The sequence below is a fragment of the Leopardus geoffroyi genome, chromosome A2 (assembly GCF_018350155.1).
Source record: "Leopardus geoffroyi isolate Oge1 chromosome A2, O.geoffroyi_Oge1_pat1.0, whole genome shotgun sequence".
Classification (NCBI taxonomy): domain Eukaryota; kingdom Metazoa; phylum Chordata; class Mammalia; order Carnivora; family Felidae; genus Leopardus; species Leopardus geoffroyi.
This window is the reverse complement of record NC_059331.1, coordinates 79,318,496-79,338,556: the sequence shown is the minus strand read 5'-3', so window position 1 is coordinate 79,338,556 and position 20,061 is coordinate 79,318,496. Positions and strand designations below refer to the sequence as shown.

Genomic DNA, 20,061 nt, shown 5'->3' with positions numbered 1-20,061 from the left:
AAAAGAAATATCATTAAAGCATAGAAAGAATTCTCAGGGAAACTAAGAAATCCTCACTGCCCCCAAAGAATTGCTGTGGTTCTGAGCTCTGCCTTGCATTCTCTTGGTCGTGATAAATATGGGCTGTGAATCAACAGGACACACACCTGAAAGACAAGGGAGGTTTTGAGGCCTCCATCTGCTGAGTTGTGGTTGTGTTCCCATCACTACTTGTCAGCTGGTTCAGCAAGAAGCCCAATGGAGTCTGGGCTTCGAGTGATGGGGTCAGTCACCCCAAACCCCCAGACTAATTTATTGTCACTGCTCAGAGGAAATAGCCACGAAACCGTTGGCCATCCCCCTAAGCTCAACTTGGCTCCTTAACCCAAAGGCCTAGCACAGAGGGAGGCATGTGGGTCAGCAGAGCCAAGCCCTAGAGGCTGCCTTCACTGGCTAGTTGAGGCCTTCCTTGCCTTGGGCAGAATTCTGCAGGGCATAGTGGGGTCCGAGGTCCCTTTCTGGTTCCTTCCATCAAAGACTCTGCCAGTGGATTAAGTTCCCAGGGAAGGTTTTGATGGCTTATGGGATTTTTGTCTGTCTTGTTCGCAGGCATATCCCAGCGCCCAGAACAGCAGCACATCCCTGTGAATGAAGGAATGCCCATCACATTCAGGGTGATCTAGCCTCTGCATCATCCGTCATGAGACCAACAGAAGCAATCGGCCACACAGATTCCACGGTGATTCACTGAGCCACTAGCTGTGTGGGATCTTCCTGCCGCTGCTCTGCTTTCGATTCCCCCACCTGTCACCTTAGCTGGTGGCACCACCTCTCGGTCTCTGACAGTTTCCTGTCGGAAAGGTTTGACCTTTTCTCTCTCTTCTTGGAGGAAGGGAGGGTCATTTGCTACAGAGCACTGAGCAAGAAGGTCAGCTCGTGCCGAGCACACGACTTGCTCCTTTCATGCTCACTCAGCCAGAAACGAAAATGTTAGAGTTAGAAGCACCCGTGGAAATCACTCCTCATGGAAGAGAAGAGGAAATCCAAGCCCCAAGACCTTCAGCAAGTAGCTCAAGCTCACAGAGCTGGCTGCAGGCACGTCAGGAGACCTGGCCTCTGAAAACAGGGCTCTCTGTATGGCACTTTAAGTAGGGGACTCTCTCTGCCTTGTGTAGGTAAGAAAGTCTTGCAGAGGGCCCTTAAATCCTGAATTCTCTTTGTGTATTAACAACAGAAAATATGGCCACTACGTATACACACACACTGATAGATTATATGTATTTAGACATGTGTATATCATATACATGTATACATATTCATAGATGATATTGGAATACATAAAAGCTATTCTAAAGGCCCAAATACATTTACTGAAGAGCTCAGACAAGCAACTCCCTTTATTTTAAACCTATTTATTACAGAATAGTGATAACTGAAGGGGTGGGGGAAAGTCAGAAATTCTGAGTGTGAGAAAGGGGGAGACATCTCATTTACAAAAGCATGCTCAATAGTATTACTGCTTTGATTCTTTTTTTTTTTAGGCACAACATGTAACGTGCTTTGAGATGTAACAGTAAAAGAGGGCACTGCGACATTACGTTCATCAAAAGGGAGTCTGGCTTAAATAAAAAGATTGGGAAATAACCGTTCTGGAATTCACAACATATCACAGCTTTGGAAATCATCTGGTCCAACGTCCCATGTAAATTAAAGATAAGGAAACTTCCATCCAGAGAGGTTAAGTAACTGCCTGCCTAAGGTCAGCAGCTGCTTGTGCGTTCCTGAGGGGTGGGCAGGCGGACTTTCTCTGCTGTAGGCACCCGCACAGAAGGGGGTCTAGGGTTCGCTGCTGACCTACTGAAGGGAATTTGTGAGACCAAGGATGTAACGATACAGAGGGAAAGCAGGTTCCCACACACAAACAGAGAGCATTCTTGGAGAAAGAGAAACTAAACCTGAGGCTTTAAGTACCAGGCGTTTATTTCCCTGGGGCAGGCCCCGACAGCCCCACACTGGGCTGCCCTCGGCTCCAGCCCCTCCTCGCGTGAACCCCGGGAGACCCGGTCTGGCACCCTCTGCCAGTGGGACACGGTGTCAGGCTGCAGGAGCAATTCCTCAAGGCCCCGCTCCTCCCTTCCTTTGGTCACCTTCGGAGGCCACCGAAAGGCTGGGCGGATGGCTCCCGCGGGCTTCCATTTCCCTAAACGGGTTGCAGGGTTTCTCTCACTTGGTCTGACAGGCCTGAGCGTTTCCGAAGAAGGACGGCGGCTCCTAAGACAGCTCCCCTGTGAGCAGAGGCAGGGCCGCAGGAAGAGCTTACCCGGCGCCGCGGCCTAAAGCAGACACGGGGCCAACCCCGCGTGGGAGCCGCAGGGGCGCGGCCGCGAACGCGTCGCGGGGCGCGGGGGTCCACTTACCGCAGTGCGCCTGGAAAACCTGCGGCTTGACGGCCTGATTGCAGGCGCCGCACACTACGAGATAGAAGTCGTCATGTGCTGGATAATGGCCAAATAAGTGCATATCTGTGGGGGAAATGAAAACAGGGTTTTTTTGAAAAAGCAATTAAGTCTCAGAGGGTGCACAGTTTCCTCTTGCAATTTCCTCCGGGGCAGCTTTTCAAAGGAGACGCGCAGCAAGGCGATGATCTTTACGGAAGGGAACGGGGTTAGTCCTGACACACCTCCCGGCGCCCGCAGGAGCTGCCGCCTCGCGGACTCCCTGCTCATCGTAGCCCGGGGGTCGGACCGCGATAACCCCGCGTGTTAGAGGTGCTGCGAGGCTGCCAGTCCCATCTGCGGGGGGGGGGGGGGGGGGTGTTACCTTGTCCTGACACAGGGGCCAAATGTTAGCCGGCCCCCGATGGGGCGCTAGTTATTTTAGGATGGGGGGCTCCCCCAGATCCATTCCTGCCGAAGCAGAGGTCACTTGGGTGAGGTGTCTGTTTCCCCATCACCTTTGACCCCAAGGCAAAAGGAAGCCTAAAAACAAGGGCCATCATTAACTGTTACTCATCCGACAGATATCTACCAAAGGCCTACGTGTGCCAGGCACTGTGCCACGGGCGTGGGGAGTTGATGAACACCAATGAGCCCTGCTCTCCTGGAGCTTATGTGGCAGAAGAGAGGATTGTAAAGCAGATAATCACACGAGCCATCATTTGGTTATAACTGAGGGACTAAGATGTAGGGAGGAGTCCCATGAGAGCATGGGGGCCCAACCTGGTCAGAGGCATTGCAGAGGCTTCTCTGAGAAGGTGGTGGGGGGGTATTTTGGCTGAGAGCTCAGGTTGGGGGTAAACAAAGGGCCGGGGGGGGGGGGCGGGGGTAAAGTCCCAGTCAGTCAAGGCAGGAAGTTCTGTGTGTCTAAGGAGCCTCTCAGCTGAACAGGAGGACAAGGGGGAGAGCCCAGAAGCTGTAAGCCATATGGACCAAGTAAGAGTTTTGAACCTGATTTTAAAAACAAGGGAAGCTGAGGTGCCTGACTGGCTCAGTCAGTTAAGTGTCAGACTTCAGCTCAGGTCATAATCTCATGGTTGGTGGGTTTGAGCCCCACATCAGGCTCTGTGCTGACAGTTCAGAGCCTGGAACCTCCTTCAGAGTCTGTGTGTGTGTCTCTCTCTCTGCTCCTCCCCTGCTCATCCTGTTTCTCTCTCTCTCAAAAAATAAACATTAAAAAAAAAAACACAAAAACAAATGAGGGAAGCTACTGAAGGTTTTTAAAATTATGTTTTTTAATGTTTATTTATTTTTGAGAGAGAGAGAGAGAGAGAGAGAGAGAGAGAGAGAGAGAGGAGGGGCAGACAGAGGGAAACACACACATAGCATCCAAAGCAGGTACCAGGCTCCAAGCTGTCAGCACAGAGCCCAATGTGGGGCTTGAACTCATGGACTATGAGATCATGACCTGAGCTGAAGTCAGATGCTTAACTGAGCCACCCAGGCACCCCATGAGGGTTTCTTTCTCCTTTCTTTCTTTCTTTTTCTTTCTTTCTTTCTTTCTTTCTTTCTTTCTTTCTTTCTTTCTTTCTCTCTCTGTTTCTCAGAGAGAGAGAGAGAGAGAGAGAGAGAGAGAGAGAAAGAGGGAGAAAAAGCTCAAGCAGGGAATGGGCAAAGAGAGAGACAGAGAATCTCAAGCAGGCTTGGGGCTCGATCCCACATGGGGCTCGATCCCACAACCCTGGGAGCATGACCTGAGTTGTGACCTGAAATCAAGAGCTGGATGCTTAACTGAATTGAGCCACCCAAGCGCCCCAGCCACTGAAGGTTTTTTTAAGCAAAAAAGTGACACGAACCGCTATTCAGTGTTAAAAAATCAGTTATGTGGCCTAAGAGACATGAACGTGTATGACCACACAAAAACTTGTACACACATGTTCATAGTAGCATTATTCATTAACAGCCCCAAAGGGGAAATGACCCAGATATCCATCAACTGGTGAATAGATAAACAAAATTTATTATAACCAGGTAATGGAATACTATTCAGCCACAAAAAGGAACAGAATACTGACACCTGTACAACATAGATGAACCCTGAAGACGTTATATTGAGTGAAAGAAGCCAGACACAAATGGCCACATATTGTATGGTTCCATTTGTCCACATCAGGCAAATTTATCGGAGACAACAATTAGATTTGTGCCTGCCTTGGGCTGGGGTACCTGGAGGAGGCTGGGGGGTGCTGCTAAGGGGTACAGGGCTTCCTTTCGGGGTGACAAAAATGTTCTACGATTGACAGTGGTGATGGTTGTATAATCCTGTGAATGCACTACAAAGCACTGCCTTGTAGACTTTAAATGGGTAAATTGTGCAGTATGTGAATAAAAGTCCAAAAGGAAAAAAATGAAAGAAAGTTAGTTAGTGAGGTTCTGTGGAAACATGGTCACATCTCTTCGTGTACCACAGGGTGCAAAGAGAGCCCTGGGGGCACCTGGGCTTGCCTCTTCTTAGCCCACCAGATCTAGAATCGTTCTAGAATCACAGAGCAGGAGGCTCAGAACCACTGACACGGTTGACGGAGGAATGAAGAGACTGTGTACACACGAGTATGCTTTCTGTCACAAACTTCCTGAACTTCCTCTCCCCACATGCCCAAAGCCCTCATTTTCTAGATTCCACCTAGGTCTTTAACACAGAATGGGCAAATGCACAATGGTGCCCCCAGCTGCAGAGCTGGGTCACTGGGAAGAGTCGGGTTCCTCCTGATGTGGGGACGGCTCATTTATAACCCAGCAAATGCCTTCATAGAGGTACCCTCAGCTCTGTGTTCTCAGAACAGCCCTGCAGCTCAGAGAGCAGTGCAATCCACACATTTGTCACTCGGCAAGGAGCGGAGTCCCGCACTGCCCTGGAGGAGATGTGTGGCTGCAAGGGGGACACCGGCTCTTGCCACAGGTGCCCGAGGGCCCACTTGCCTCCACCGCAGGGACGGGGTGGGGCTGAGGATGCAGGCCTCTGAACTTCTCACTTGTCGGTGGCCCTGGGCGCGGCCCGCTATTTCCTCTCTCCAGAACTTGCCTCTGTTTCCACTTCTGACTAAGACTTGTTACCAGAGGGGAACGTTATTAGTCAGTGCCTGGTGGGCGGGAGGCCTGTGGAAAGAGAGGCAGAGAGAGAACCCAGCTGTGACAGGAGTCCCAAAGTGTGAGGAGGCTCGTGCTGGGCCCGCCCAATGTGTCCGGGGCCCCTGGTTCAGGCACCACAGGGTGGAGAGGACAGCGGTTGGTCTTTTGCTGTTGATACCACTCCGTAGTATAGGTTATTTATTTTTATAATATAGGTCCTTTTTTAAAAAAAAATAACAGAAGTGATCCATCGATCTATGTCTTTGAAGATACATTTGAAAAATGCAAAAAAAAAACTAGAAGACATTGAAAAAATCACTAGCAACTTTTATAAACACTGTGCATCTCATTTAGATTTAGTTACATTTTATGTCCAGGTACACGTGAAACCAGGAGCTGGAGAGGGCTGAGACTTACTTATTTATTCAACAAGCATTTACTGAGGTGCCTTATATCCTGTGTGCAAGAGATCAGGCTGTAAAGGAGCAGCAGAAACTTATTAATTAAAGAAACCAGGGGCGCCTGGGTAGCTCAGTCAGTTAAGCATCCGACTCTTGATTTCGGCTCAGGTCATGATCTCAGGGTTCATGAATTTGAGCCCTCCATCAGACTCTGCCCTGACAGCTCAGACCCTGCTTGGGATTCTCTCTCTCCACCCCTCTCTCTGCTCCTCCCCCGATCATGCTCTTTCTCTCAAAATAAGTAAGTAAACTAAAAAAAAAAAAAAAAAAAAAAAATACATTCTTTAAAAAAAAAAAACAAGCATTAACAAAAATTTCTTGAGTGCCCACTCTGTGCGGGAAGCTGTGCTGAGTCCGGCAGGCCCAGATCGCAGGTGTGGGGAGTTGTGCCTCTGCACCTGCTGACCCGGCTGAGGCCTGTCAGGACTCCTACTTCTTCCGTAATCCTTCAGAGATCTGCAGAACCCCCACCTCCCCGCCCCACCCAGGTACACACACTCCTCTCAGGTCATGAGTTAGGCTAGCCAGAGACTGGCTGGCCGTGTTTGTGTGTGTGTGTGTGTGTGTGTGTGTGTGTGCATGCACGCACTCCCCTCCAGGCCCTCTGCTCCACTGAGACCCTTCTTGGTTTCCTCTAGGGCGGTTTCAACCTTGCACGTGTCTGCTGAGAGCGTGTCTCCCGTGGAAAGTGAGGGTGTCTCCCCTGCTAGCCTGCCTGATTATTCCTCAGTCAGCTGACCTTAGAATCTCCTCTACAGGCCCCGGTTCTGAGAGCCTGGCGGGTGGGGAGCAAGATAAGGGCACTCGGCCTCTCGGAAGACCATCCCCTCACGTGGCCAGGTGATGGCGGGCCATGCGCTGTTTGCTTGGGGATGGAGGAGGAAGGACAGGCAGAACTGAAAACTCTTATGCCCGGCACATGTTAGGTATTCTATTCATCAATCCCCATCTCTCTCAATTTACTGCCCAAAGAACACATTCTGTGCGCAGTTTAAAATAACGGCAGTGTGTGCTGAGGTGGGCTTACAGCATGTCTCTCCCCAACTCGTTCCGTGGTGTCAGGGTGGTAGCTTGAAATCAGCCATCGTGGGAGTATTTACACCCTGGAAAGGGGCAAAGACTACAAATCGGGTCTGGTCTTCTCTTCTGGAGAGAAGCACCAGAATAAAGATGAGAAAAGAGGGAAAAGTGAAACCACCTGCAACAAGACCACCCACCACTGTTGATGTGTTAATATGGGTCCTTCTAGACCTGATGTGGTAACATTATCTTAGTTAATCCTCATAATTAATCTAGAAAGTTGCCATCATCTCCATTTTCCAGGCAAGGAAACAAAGATAATTTGGTTGAGATCCCAGGGCGTGATTTGTAAGTGCAGATGAGATGCTGGGACTCTGACTCTAAAGGGCAAGGCTCCCTCCTCAGCAAAAGGCTCCTTTTTTCATTAATAGAGCAAAGTCCATTTCACAGATGCAGAAACCAGTTTGGAAGGGTTGCCTGGATGACTAATAGGCTGTCCCAAGGCTTGGAGGAGGTCATTGGCATGAGTGCAGGCTTGGGCTCAGAAGGAGGGATTAGAGTACAGTGCTCCTTGCTGGGCAACCTCCGGGAAGGTGCCCAACCTTTCTCAGTGACAGTTTCCTCATCCATAAAATGAGGCTTACAGTTCATGGGGTTGCTGTGATGGCTCGTAAAAGCCTGTGTTTTCTTCCACCAGGGATTCGGGAGAGAGTGTGGAGAACCAAGGTCATCTCTCCCATCTTTCAGAACTAACTAGCTCTCTCTCCAGTGGGACAGTCTTTGCTCCAGGCAACACATCCTTTGCCTCTCCCTCATGACCACTCACAGCAGACCTCCTGGGAAGCCTGGAGGTCCCTCTGACCCGCAGAACTTGAATGTGTGTGTGGACCGAGGAAGGCTGAAAGCTTTCGGGAAGGCTCTCTCTCTGGCTGTGGCTGGATTCCAGGAAAACGGGTTACCAAAATGATGAGACTTTGTCCAGTTTCAAACACAGTTCAACCATCTCACAAACACAGAAAGGCAAACTTCTCCATTTCCCCCCATTTTGCTCCTGCAAATAGATCAACTGTAGGTCAGATAGGGAGCTACCACCACCACAACACTCACAGAGATGACCTTAAGTCATACTCCTGGCCTGAAAACATGTGAGGAGGAGCAAGCTTCATTAACTCCATTTTGCAGATGGGAGAAACAGAGGCACACTTACTTCTAGGTATTTTTTTGGTTTTTGACCTTAGCCCACTATATAACTTTATCTATCTATCTATCTATCTATCTATCGTCTATCATCTATCCATCCACTTACCTACCTATCCATCCATCCATCCATCCATCCATCCATCTACCCAACCATCCATCCATCTATCCATATAACCAACCATCTATCTATCCATCCATCTTCTCTCATTGGGACATGTACATTACACTCTGATATGTTCTGTTCTACTCATTTCTTTTGGTTTTACTCTATTCTAGTTCATTTAAAAATTAAAAAAAATTTTTTTTTGGAAGAGAGCGCGAGCAGGGGAGGAGAAGAGAGAGGGAGGGAGACAGAATCCAAAACAGGCTCTAGGCTCTGAGGATGTGGGGGCTCAAACTCACAAACTGTGACATCATGACCTGAGTCAAAGTCGGACACTTAACCGACGGAGCCACCCAGGTGCCCCGTATTCTAGTTCATTTAAAAAATGCTCACTGAGTTTTCAAAATTTCAGGACTCTTTCATAGGTCACAACTCAAAGTCTGAAAAACATTTCTCAAGGCAGTCCAGTGAGTCAGGGTCTGAGTCGGTTCTCAGTGGTCACCTGGGAATCTGAAGCCTGAACTGAATCATTAGCGCCAATTTGATGCCAGAGCCCCCTGAACAGCTCACAAGAATTGACTGCATCCTCCTATTTCAGCACCCAGTGAGGCATTATTGGTAGGTTAAATCACCACGGTGGGAATATTCACACCGTGTGAGTCAGTGTCCACTATAACCTCTCGGAGGACTGTTGTTTGAACATCTGCCAGCATACCACTGACCTGCACCCATTGTGGCATCACCCTTCCCTGCATCAATTTCCCTAATTACAAAAATGGAGAAAATGATATTCATCATCTACCACAGTGGGATACAGAAAGTCTTTTGTCAACTTGGGAGGAAAGCATCATATTAATATAAAATTACAGTTGGGGTACCGATTATTAGCCCAAGAACTTATGCACAACAGAGCCAGGTAAACGTGTTGATTGCTTTCTGTATCATCAGATCAGCACATCGAGCTAGAACTTGCCCACGGTCTGGTGCAGAGAAGGGGGTGGGGGTTGGTGGTGTGGGGGTAGCGGGGAGTAGAGAATTAAGTTCCTGGAGTTCTTCCCAATGTCTGTCAACTTATTAAAGGTTGTTCACAGAGGTTACTCACAGATCAGGCTCATGGTATTAACCTTATGCTGTTTATAAATTTATCACACGCAGGCTAGTCTTGGTGCCCCTATTTGAAAGCAGGCACTTCTTGTCTTACCTCTGCTAAAATTCTCATTTGTGGCAGAGTCGACTATCAATTGCATTCATGTTATCAACGGAGGCTGGCATACTCAGCATGCTTTTGGACAGTCCCCGAGGTTCCCACAGCCTCACCTTCCCTAAATGCACCCCACCCCCAGACAGCGGAGGAGGGAGGAAGGGGACAGAGCTCAGCTGTGATGGGAGGAGAGACAAAGTTCAGGACAGCAGAATGGTTTCTATGAAAGTGAAACAGTAACTCTGATGTCCTGGTGTGGTTGGTTAACTGTCTCTTAAGTCAATACTGAAATGAAATTGGCCGGATGGGAGTAGCATTTTATTCAAGATATAGTTTTTTCAAAAAACTTTTTTTTTTTTAATTTATTTTTGAGAGCAAGAAAGTGCAAGTGGGGGAGGGGCAGGGAGAGAGGGGAGAGAGGATCCGAAGAGGGCTATGAGCTGACAGCGGAGAGCCTGACGCGGGGCTCAAACTCACAAACTGTGAGGTCATGACCTGAGCCAAAGTCAAAGTCGGACGCTCAACTGACTGAACCACGCAGGCGCCCCATCAAGACACATAGCTTTTTGAGGGGAACAGTTTTGACACGCAAAGCCATGTGTCTATATGAACTTTTGCTGCATCCAGTCTTCACGTTTGGAAAACGGCTGCAGTTAAGGAAAAGGCAGGGTGACATCTCCAATCCCCTGTTTGTACAGGATATGTTTCTAAGATGGGAAGATGGCTGGTTTGGTAGATTTGGATCAAACTAGAGGCTGTGTGCCTTTGAATTTGCCCCTGGACACCTTCCAGAGCCTGAAACTCTGACATTATGAAGCAACAACTGGTGAGAGCTCAGAAGATGAAAAAGTTAAGAAGGCGTGAGTAAGGGCTGATGCCTTCCCTCTGCAAGTGGGATGTAGAGTGGAGCGGAGCGCAGGCTGAACAGGGAAGCTGCAAGAATCAGGCTGGCTTTGAAGGCAGGGGAACAGCTTATCAGCAATCCGTGATACCTATGCTGTCGATAGAAAATCCCACAGCAGGGGAATGGGAAGACAGCAAAACAGACAACTTTGAATTTCAGTTTCCTGAAAAAAAAAAAAAAAAAAAGCCCCAGAAAATGTCCTTCAGTTTCCCCAGAAGTCTTGTCCAGGGTTGGGAAATCACCCCACTGTCTATCGGAATTACAAAAATGTCAAGGGAGCAATCCCTATGATACTCTTAGTATAACAACAGTTTCATATAATTTAAAAATTATGCTTCCCTTTTAACTCACTCCAGAAAACGACTGGTAGTGAAAAACACTGAGATTGTATTTATGTAAAACACCAAGCCCTTTCCAGGAAGGTGAACGTGAGCCCTGCCTGAAAGGGGAGCCTCTGCCTGTGGGAGATAACAGGACACACAGACCTCGCTAGGAGCTGATGGTGTGACAAGCCTGTGACGGGCGATGGCTGGAGAGCCAGGTGCCACTGGACTTCCTTGGAAAACTGTCAAAAAGATGAGCGGGCGGCTGGCGGTGGCTGTGATCTGTGGGTTTCCACTTACATAAACTCAAACTGGGGAAATGACGGGAGAGAACAGTCACTGTGGTTCAAAGACACACATGACTGCCTCCAAGCAGATTCAGATCAGGACACAGAAAGGCACCTACAAGAACGACGCGTGCCACCTTGGGAGGGGCACTTCTCACACCGGGAGAGGCTGGTCCTGAGAGCTTTCCTCTCCCCCATTAATCTTAATATGCTCATTACACAGTTTTTATTAATTCGTCTTTTCTCTCTGCCGGTGGAGTTTTGAGCTGCATTTTAATCACTCGTGTCAAATGGAAAGCTTGAGGGGATATAAAAAACGTTTCTCCTTTGCTCTGACAGCATGATTCTATTTGTTCCCCAACTCCAAAATCTCCTTAAATTCAGAGATCAAAACAGCGTGGGGTCTTCAAAGCAATGACCTCAGACCCAATACCTCCCACTTTCCCAGGCAGAATGTTGTTGAATTCCCCTCTAGGAAAATGAAAAAAAAAAAAAAAAAAAAAAAAAAAAAAGCGGTCACTCTCCATCTTTCAGATCTCTGCAAACCCAGGGCCTGACTGTGAGGGCTTCAAAAACAATGAAATCTGGAAATGGCAATGGCAACAGGAGGACCAGAAAGCAAGCAGCAGTGGTGAGCTCCGCGGCGTCAAAGAGGGCAGGCGGGCGAGCATGTGCGGGCGGCAGGCACAGAGCCTTTCTTCTCGGACAGACCGGGACTAAGGGGGCCCCCCCCCCCCGGCCTCTTCTTGCTGCAGCTGGGCCGGAAGGAGCCCCCCTGCAAGGCTGCAGCCGGGAGCCAGGCCTGGTAGCAGGAGGATGCTCCCGTGTTAGTCTGCGTGAACCGACCCACCCCAACCAACCCACAAGCCCAGCCAACCAACACAGCCACGGACACGGCCACATGAGACGGTCTAATCCCTGCCTCCTCAGAAGGGCCTTTACACACAAGCATTCACGCTGTGTGGAGGCTGGGGCGGGGCGGGGGGTGGGGGGTGGGGAGGTTGCTCCCTGGGCAGACTTGTCCTCAGGCTTGTCCTCAGACCCAGAACTCTCGTCCTGCAGCACAAGGAAGGAACGGTGATGGGATGGCAGCTGGACCCAGGAGGTGACTGTACTCCAGGGTTTAGAACAAAACCTGTGAGACGTGGGCCTGGTAAAACGTGTCGCTCCAGAGCTGGGCCCCAGAGTCAGGCGGCCTCAAGTTCAAATCCTGACTCTGCTATTTGGCATGACAACCCCCTCTAAACTGTTTCCCCATCTGGAGCTAAAGGACTTATTTGTGAAGGGCACACCGTAAGGATATAAAAGAAACAATATTATTATCTATGGCCTTCTTCCTGTCTCTCCACTTCCCCAGTCCCCTCCTCCGGGAAGCCTTCTCCACCTCACCCAGAGGCGAGGCAGAGTCCACCAACCTCCCTCCTGGTGTGTGCCCTCCACGATGTGACCACAGCTCCCAGGCTGTACCAGGGCACTTGGTTTACACCTCTCTCTCCAGACTGGGATCTCCTTGAGGACAGGACTTGTGACTCAGTGCCCTTTATATGTCCACAGCCTACCAGTCTGGCACATTAGGTAGCTGCCTAATAAATGTCAATTAGTTAATGAGGCTGAAGGTTCCAAGAAGTTGATTTACTTTTTGTGCTCCTTAATTTTCTCTTCCCTCAAAGGGGGAAGTTGTACATGGTAACAAACTGCCCCAATACCCATGCTGCTATCTACAATTATGAGGTCAATAACTATGTCTCTTTATTTGTTCTTAGAGCTCCTTGGGAGATAAGTGCAGGCTGTCTGACTTTAGGGAGGAGGCAAGGGCCACACGGGCCATCGTAGTGAAGAAGTGGTTACTTCCTGTCCCCTCCCCCCTCCACCCCCAACCTCTGTGCCCGACTCAGGAAGGCTGGGCCCTTCCTCATCTGGCAAACATGGCTATTCCCCATCCCACTCCCAGTGATGGCCCCCTCAGAACCAGTATTCGGGGTGCGCTTAGGGGTGTTTTCTGGATGCTCCCCTTGGTCTCATTTTCCATTTCCTCATTCTGGGGCAGTCAGGTGTCTTGTACATCAAGACAGTGATCCAGGGCCCGGAAGATCAAGACTTCCCTCGGTCCTTCTGGCGTCAGCTCTGTCCTGTCTGACGCCGGACCAACACAGCAGCCAGGCTCAGCCCAGGGCACACTGAGCGACCTGAGCCTAACCAGGCAGAGGATCTACCAGTCAGCAGTGACCCTGGTAGCTAAGAAAAGCGTTTTGCAAAGGGCTCCCCTTTGCTTATGTGTGGCTTAAGCTGCGATGCCAACAATACGTCCCTAAAAATGTTCCCAGGGATATAAACCCAGTCCTGACTCCCTTTCCAGCAGCTGCAGGGACACCCGGGCTCCTTGCCATCCAGTCACACACAGCCTTGTCCACCATTCCATCCAGGTCAGCCGGTGGCTTCTGGCCCCTCAGGACAGGTGAAGAACATATAACCCCACTTTGGCTGGTTGTGGAGTCCTGATAAGGGTCCTAGCTAAAGCTTCGCTTACAGCAAGCTTGGGTTCAGGGATCAGCTACATGGACAGGACAGCCTCCAACCCCCCTCACCACATCAGCCTAAGTGCCCTGGGCCCAGGGAGAGAAAAGTTCTGTGGAGAGGACAAGGGTGGGTGTAGCATGTTCAACCAAAGGCTTATTATGTAAAAATTGTATAGTTCACTATGACTCAACTAGAGAGAGAAGCATCAACCTATTGGGGGAAATTCTAGTCCCTTCCTCTGGCTTTAGGTGAGTAGAGGGGCCTATGAATGCTGTAGAATATGGCTGAAAGTTGTCACCAGCCTCCCTTCCCTCTCAGGTGCTCCCACCTGCGTCATTTAAACATTTAAATGTTCACCTAAATCTTTATGCCCACGTTCCCTTCAAAGTGAGGACTACAGTAGAGATAATAGTTGTTATTAGTAGGTCTCCCTGGGCATTTTTTCTCATTCTTCGTCAGTAGGTCTTGCTTTGCTTCCTTGTTTGGAATAGGCTTTTCCTACCTTGAGCCTCCCTCAGGACAGGAAATTTAAGAGCTGTTCTGTGTGAGGCCTGTTTCCAATTCATTCTGGGGTGACTCCTTCCACCTTCATCCTGGGGCATCTCTTGAGTCCACGTTGGGTCTCCTGGCACAGTCTGTGACACCTCCGTCCACTCCCACCCAAGAGAGATCTTGAGAGGTGGAGGCAGGTGCCATATTTCAAGGAAGAGGACAGTGGGTTTGAGGACAAGGAGGTGATGATCCCTTTCCTCACAAGACAGGTTACGGGAAAAAATAGTTTCCAGACTGAACAGAGCACTGCAATCAAGAACTACCTCAATAGGTCAAGGGGAAATCAACGGAAACATCTCCTTTGGTGCCTTTTCATGTAGTACAGTCTACCTTCTTGTTGTGGCACTCTGACTGAGTCTGGAGGATGAACTAACTGGTCTCTTAAATCCTTTCTGGCTTTTCAGTTATACAATGACTGGTCCAGCAGGGAGTATGTCAGGAGAAGAACAGTGGAGGAAGAGAGGAGGATGACACATTCATGTTACAAAGGAAATCCCTAGAAAAGGTAAATAAGGCACAAAATCTAAGTGGCTTATTCTTAAAAGGAGTTAGTGAGGGCCATCTGTCTGTCTGTCTTTATCTCATTTACCCTTTCTCATCAACCATCTATGTCTATCAATCATCTATCTTGATATATCGATCGTATCTACTCTACCTACCTACCTATTTATCTATCTTCTATGTCTACCATTTTTTTTTCTTTCTTGCTTGCTTTTTGTCATCTATCATCTCATTCTCTCTCTTTCTATCTTAGGAAGCATTATTTGAGCAATGTGGTTTTGAAGTGGAATTAATTCAGTCCCAGCTTGTTTCACTGCTACACCAAATGCTACAGTTTTGGGTGACAAGAGTGAGCTGTCTTTAATAAAAACAAATAAAAATTAAAAAAAGGAGAAAACAAGATAACAAGAAACTTAGGCCACACCAAAAGAGTAGCAGTTGGTTTTCAAGAGTGGCATTAGAAACTACACGAGAGCACAGACCAAGCCTCAGGAACAGTTTCATCTTCCCCACCCCAGCACGTTCTGTTCACACAGTAGGAGCCAGAATCAAAGTTCTCTTCATAGGCAACTGAATCAGCCTTCTCCCTGAACCTTGAATAGATGTTAAGCTTAAAAAAGGCTGCTTTGAGGCACACTGGAGGACTTGATACCCACCATTTTGCTTCTCGAAAGTTGCATGCCAAGAGGCTTTCATTCCACCTTGATGAAAATGAGACCGAGAGCCCCAGTCAAAAGAATGGGATGGGGTTGGGGCACCCAGCTATCTGTGGGGGCCAAACCATGCCATATTGAGGGTTTTCATAGCCCCTGCTAAGATCAGGACAATTAGGTAAGAGGAATGTCTCACTAGGCCTTCCAGCACTGTGTAGAGATTTTCATTTAGAAATGGACTGGAGAGGCCAGGCAGCATTTACCACAGAGATGCTCTACTGCTTCAGCACAGAAATTTGGGAGGTTTCTTGAATGACAAGAAAGCAGGTTGCTGGAACCTGCTGAAAGCAGAGCTCCTGAAGAAGTCAGTCCTCCAGTGGTGCCTCGTGAATGCCAGAAATGTGACATTTTAAAGACACTAGACGGTGCCTTCATGAGTGTATCATGGCAGGCTTCAGCTATCAAATTGTTGTTACCGATGCTATCCAGAACATGCCACGGAGACCACAGGGCCAAGAAAACGCCCACCCCAGAAAATGCACCCGTCATTTCAGACATGCTGACCCATTGCTCCGTGATGAGGAGTTACATCAGTGTGTTTGCAGATGCTCAGAATCCATGAGACAAATGGCCAGGAATGATGGGGGGGGGCCCTTAGGGCCTGGTGGTCTTGATGAGTCCCCTGGCAGTGGTAAGCTCATTCCTATTCAGAGGGTCTCTTAGACCCCCAGATCCCATGGCACTTGTCAGTGGCTCTGAGCGCAAAGCAGAGCTGGTTCTGGCTGTAACTGGCAAAGAGACAGTGGCATTTTTTTCCCCAGAGGGCCATTTGTGAAGGCTATGGAGCCCCACAAGTGCCCTTCAAGACTCCAATGATCACCCAAACGATGCTGCCAAGCTCAGAGGAAAATGTGCCATTTGGCTCTGTCATGAGAAACATGCACTTGGCATAGCCAGAGGACAGGGCAAGAACTGCTTAATGTCCCTGGGAATCAGTGTTGGAAGCACTCAAGCCATGGGGACGGCCAGACCGCAGGAAGCTGTGGACAGATACCCCAAGGCAGCCCCCGAGGAACAGGGTGCTTACTGGGGCGGGTGGGGGGGCGGCACGCAGAGCCACCCCAGCTCCACCTGCTGCTGCATCCAAGTACAGAAAGGCACTTCTGCTCTAGGAGAACAGAAAAGGAGCATCTCCTCACACACAGGCTCCCCAAACCAGCCACACGCTGATGGGCCGGTGCTTAAAGCCAGCAACCATCTGAGCAGAGACTCAGAAAGAAAAAATCCAGCATAGAGAGGATTACAGAAAGCTGTTTTAAGGTACTAATGGAAAATGAGATCGATCAGCTGGAGGAGAAAAATCACGATGTCTTCGATCACAAATCAAGCATGAAGCGAGTTATGCATCCAAGGAGAAAGGGGAGACTCTTAGTGGGGCTCATGAGACTCTGGGATCCAGCGCTGCCTCTGGGTCCTGCGGTCAGCTTCTGCCATGTCCCCCTCCCCTGGAGTCCTTCCTCTGCCCCTCCTCCACACTCACTGCAGTCCTGTACATCCTTCCAGGTCAGCGTTAGCGCGACCTCCTTCAGGGAGCCTTCCAGACACAACTAGCTCGTCCTCTGTATTTATCGCACTTATTGCCACACTTAGTCCTATGCACCTGGTGTTTACAGAGTGGTGGACAGGCCTATCTTCCCCATTTGTACACTGATGTTTTACACATAGACTCAGACACATAACAGTAAAAAATCAAGGGTGCCGGACACACGCTCAAATGCTTAACAGAGCACCAATGTGACAAAGCTGCCTTACTTCAGACTAAGGAAGCCCCAGGGGACTTAGCCGGGACAGCTGTCGGGTAGTACAGGATGAGTGACAAATTCCTACTTGGCCTCTAGCTGGCTGTGCAACACGGGGCAAGCCGAGGAACCTCTTCTGGAAAATAGTAGTCATGGCTTCCCCATAAGGTTGTTGGGAGAATTAAAGGAGAGAACTTATGCCATTGCCAGTGCCTTACAGGCACTCAATTAAATGGCCATGAAATTGCACGGAACTAGCTAAACTAAAAGCCACCACCTCAGAGGAACACTAGTTCACAGAGGCAGCTCAGTGTCATGCTTAAATTGTGGGCTCTGGAGTCAGACTGGATTTGAATCCTTGGGAAATTTCTCTCGGTCTTGGTTTCCTCATCCACAAAATGGGAAGGATAACAATAGGGCAGTTGTCAGGATGAGATGGGAGTAACAGCCTTTGATGTCTGCTGCTTGCAAAGCTCTCAATAGTGTTACCTATTATTATGATTTGGAATCTGATTTTGCATGGTGGGACTTTAAGAAAATAATTCTGGGACACCTGGGTGGCTCAGTCGGTTGAGAGTCCGACTTCAGCTCAGGTCACGATCTCACGGTTCGTGGGTTCGAACCCAATGTCAGGCTCTGTGCTGACAGCTCAGAGCCTGGAGCCTGCTTCAGATTCTGTGTCTCCCTTTCTCTCTGCCCCTCCCCTGCTCTCTCTCTCTCTCTCTCTCTCAAAAATAAATAAACAAACAAAAAAAGAAAACAATCCTGTTTCACTGTGGGAAAACAGTGAATGTGGAGAATGAAATCATTATGCTAAAAGCCACCAGACCTTGAACTTGTAGTCACTGAAGCCACTGGGTGAGTAACCAGTAGATGAGGGTTTCTCAAAGTGTGAATACTACCTGCGATTCGGTGGCCAATGTCGGTGTCTGGACTCTTTCCCAGGTCTGTGGAATGAGATTCTCTGGGGATGGAGTCCAGGAGGATAGACTTTTAACCAGCTCCTCATGGGATGTGATAACCCCTAAACTTGTCCAATCACTATCGTATCATGGAAACTACTAACATGGAGACACATGGCGTGACACACGAGTGTCAGTTTGGTGATATGGAACCTCTCATTGGTTCAGAGACTGTGTTAGCCACGGGGAAGGCGTGTTCTGTACATGTGAGGGTGTCACTGTGGGTACCCTTGGCATGTGGTTTTGTAGGCCCCTCTTACTTATCTCTCCTTGGTAAATGCTTTGGATCTATGGGTTAGAGAGTCGGTGGTATGCTGGAACCGACCCAACTGTGAGCCTCTCTTCCCAGCTCTACATTTAGCGGCTTCACATTGGCTCTTTGAAATTCACCACAGTGGGAGTACCTACGCCTCGAAAACCAGCAAACGATACGCTCAGCGCTCTTAAATTTGTTCAGAGGGCCGGTATGCTAGCACTCCACTGGTTCTCTTCCATAAGAAAGTTCTCTTCTAGAACCCTAACTCTATGGAACGTGGTCCTGGGCACCATACTTAGGTCCCTGGATGGTTTGGGGCCATTTAAAACCTGGTTTCTGAAAACCTACCTGCTAGACGGGGCTAATGATAATAACGGTGTTCTGGTGTTTAAGTCCCCAAGGGGTGGCTCAGGAGAAAACCTCCCTTGCACTCTGTGGTCACAGCGTAAACTCTAGCACGAGGCTGGCCATCTGGCAAACTGCAGTGTCGATACCCAAGTGGAATATAGAGTAGGATATGGATGCTTCAGGGCCAATCCCTCATCGCCACTAGAAAAACAACCCCAATCCCCTGAGGGCTGTCTCCTGGCCTTCACACCTGCAGGAAACCAATCTGTAATGCCCAGACAGGGCAGAGGCTCTACGATAAATCTCTCTCTCGTCCCAGGGAGTGGAAGGTTCAGGTGTAGGGGTGGCCCAGCTAAGCTTCAGCCCAATCTCCAGCCTGCTGTTCAGACACCCCCAGCTGCTTTTTAAAAGGTCACCCATTAAGAGCGGCAAGCCATGCAGTCGGCACTGTTTGGGCAGATAGGTGGTGGGAGACACATACTTTTCCCTTGAATTCCTCCATTCAGCAGTAAGGTGAGTCAGGGGGAATTCAATCCAATTTCTCAGTAAATCCTCCTATGCTCCGGAAGGACACAGTTTGAAAAATCTATTTTTGCGCTTTTATTTACTTAAGGTCTGCATGCCTGGGGAAGCTTTCTCACAGTGCCATCAGACGTCCTCTCACTTACCAGGGGAAAAAAAAAGATCCCACCTTCCGGGAATACCACCAGCAACGGCCAGGCCACGTATCCTCTCTTCCTGTCCCTGTAGGCCTCCCTTGTGCAAATGCCATCCAAGGCCCGAGGCAGGGGGGTGTTCAGGAAGACACTTTCGCAAGGGGGCTGCAGCTCTGGACCCTCAATTCTCTGTGGCAGGAGGCTCCCTCTAGCACTCTGCACAGCTTTTCCCTTCCAGGGCTGTCCAGAGCTCCAGGATTTTTGTTTTCCTGGTTTAAATGCTGTTTTTTTTTTTTTTTTTTTTTTTTTTTAAGTTTATGTATTTGAGAGAGAGAGAGAAAGGGAGCACAGGGAGGGCTAGGGAGAGGGAGACAGAGAAAGAGACAGAGAGAGAGAGAGAGAGAGAGAATCCCAAGCAGACTCCATGCTGTCAGCAAAGAGTCTGACATGGGAACTCACAAACTGTGAAATCATGATGCAAAACCAAGAGTCGGATGCTTAACTGACTGAGCCACCCAGGTGCCCCTCAATGCTGTTTTTGATTCAGATGCAAATCCTGTCTCTGTGGAGTTTCCACCTGTTATGCTAGAGGTTTCTCAGTGTGAGCTGCTGGGGAGCAGGGCTGGGTATCTTTGGACAATCTCCTCTTTCGAGAAGGGCCCAATGCTCAGATCAGAAGACAAATGTACTCAATGCACTTGGGGGCCTGGGGTCATCTGTACTGGTAAACTTCTACTTCCCCCTCAGTGTCAAATCCACCCAGCTGGGACACCGT

General features: G+C 49.1%; 1 protein-coding gene and 1 long non-coding RNA gene across 7 annotated transcripts in view; one reads left to right on the top strand and one right to left on the bottom strand.

Moving 5' to 3' along the window:
• ATXN7L1 (ataxin 7 like 1) overlaps positions 1 to 20,061 on the bottom strand; it is a 248,296-nt gene that overhangs the window by 158,927 nt on the left and 69,308 nt on the right. For 5 of the 6 annotated variants that reach the window (XM_045494489.1, XM_045494478.1, XM_045494477.1 and 2 more), the window contains exon 3: positions 2,397 to 2,501. The exons of the other annotated variant lie outside the window; for it this stretch is intronic. In XM_045494489.1, coding sequence (XP_045350445.1) covers positions 2,397 to 2,501 — 105 coding nt within the window. The remainder of the gene's footprint in view (positions 1 to 2,396; positions 2,502 to 20,061) is intronic. 6 annotated transcript variants of the gene reach the window in all.
• Positions 593 to 1,707, top strand: LOC123606322. The gene is made up of 2 exons (XR_006716230.1): positions 593 to 1,154; positions 1,521 to 1,707. It is a non-coding gene; the product is annotated as an uncharacterized LOC123606322 (long non-coding RNA).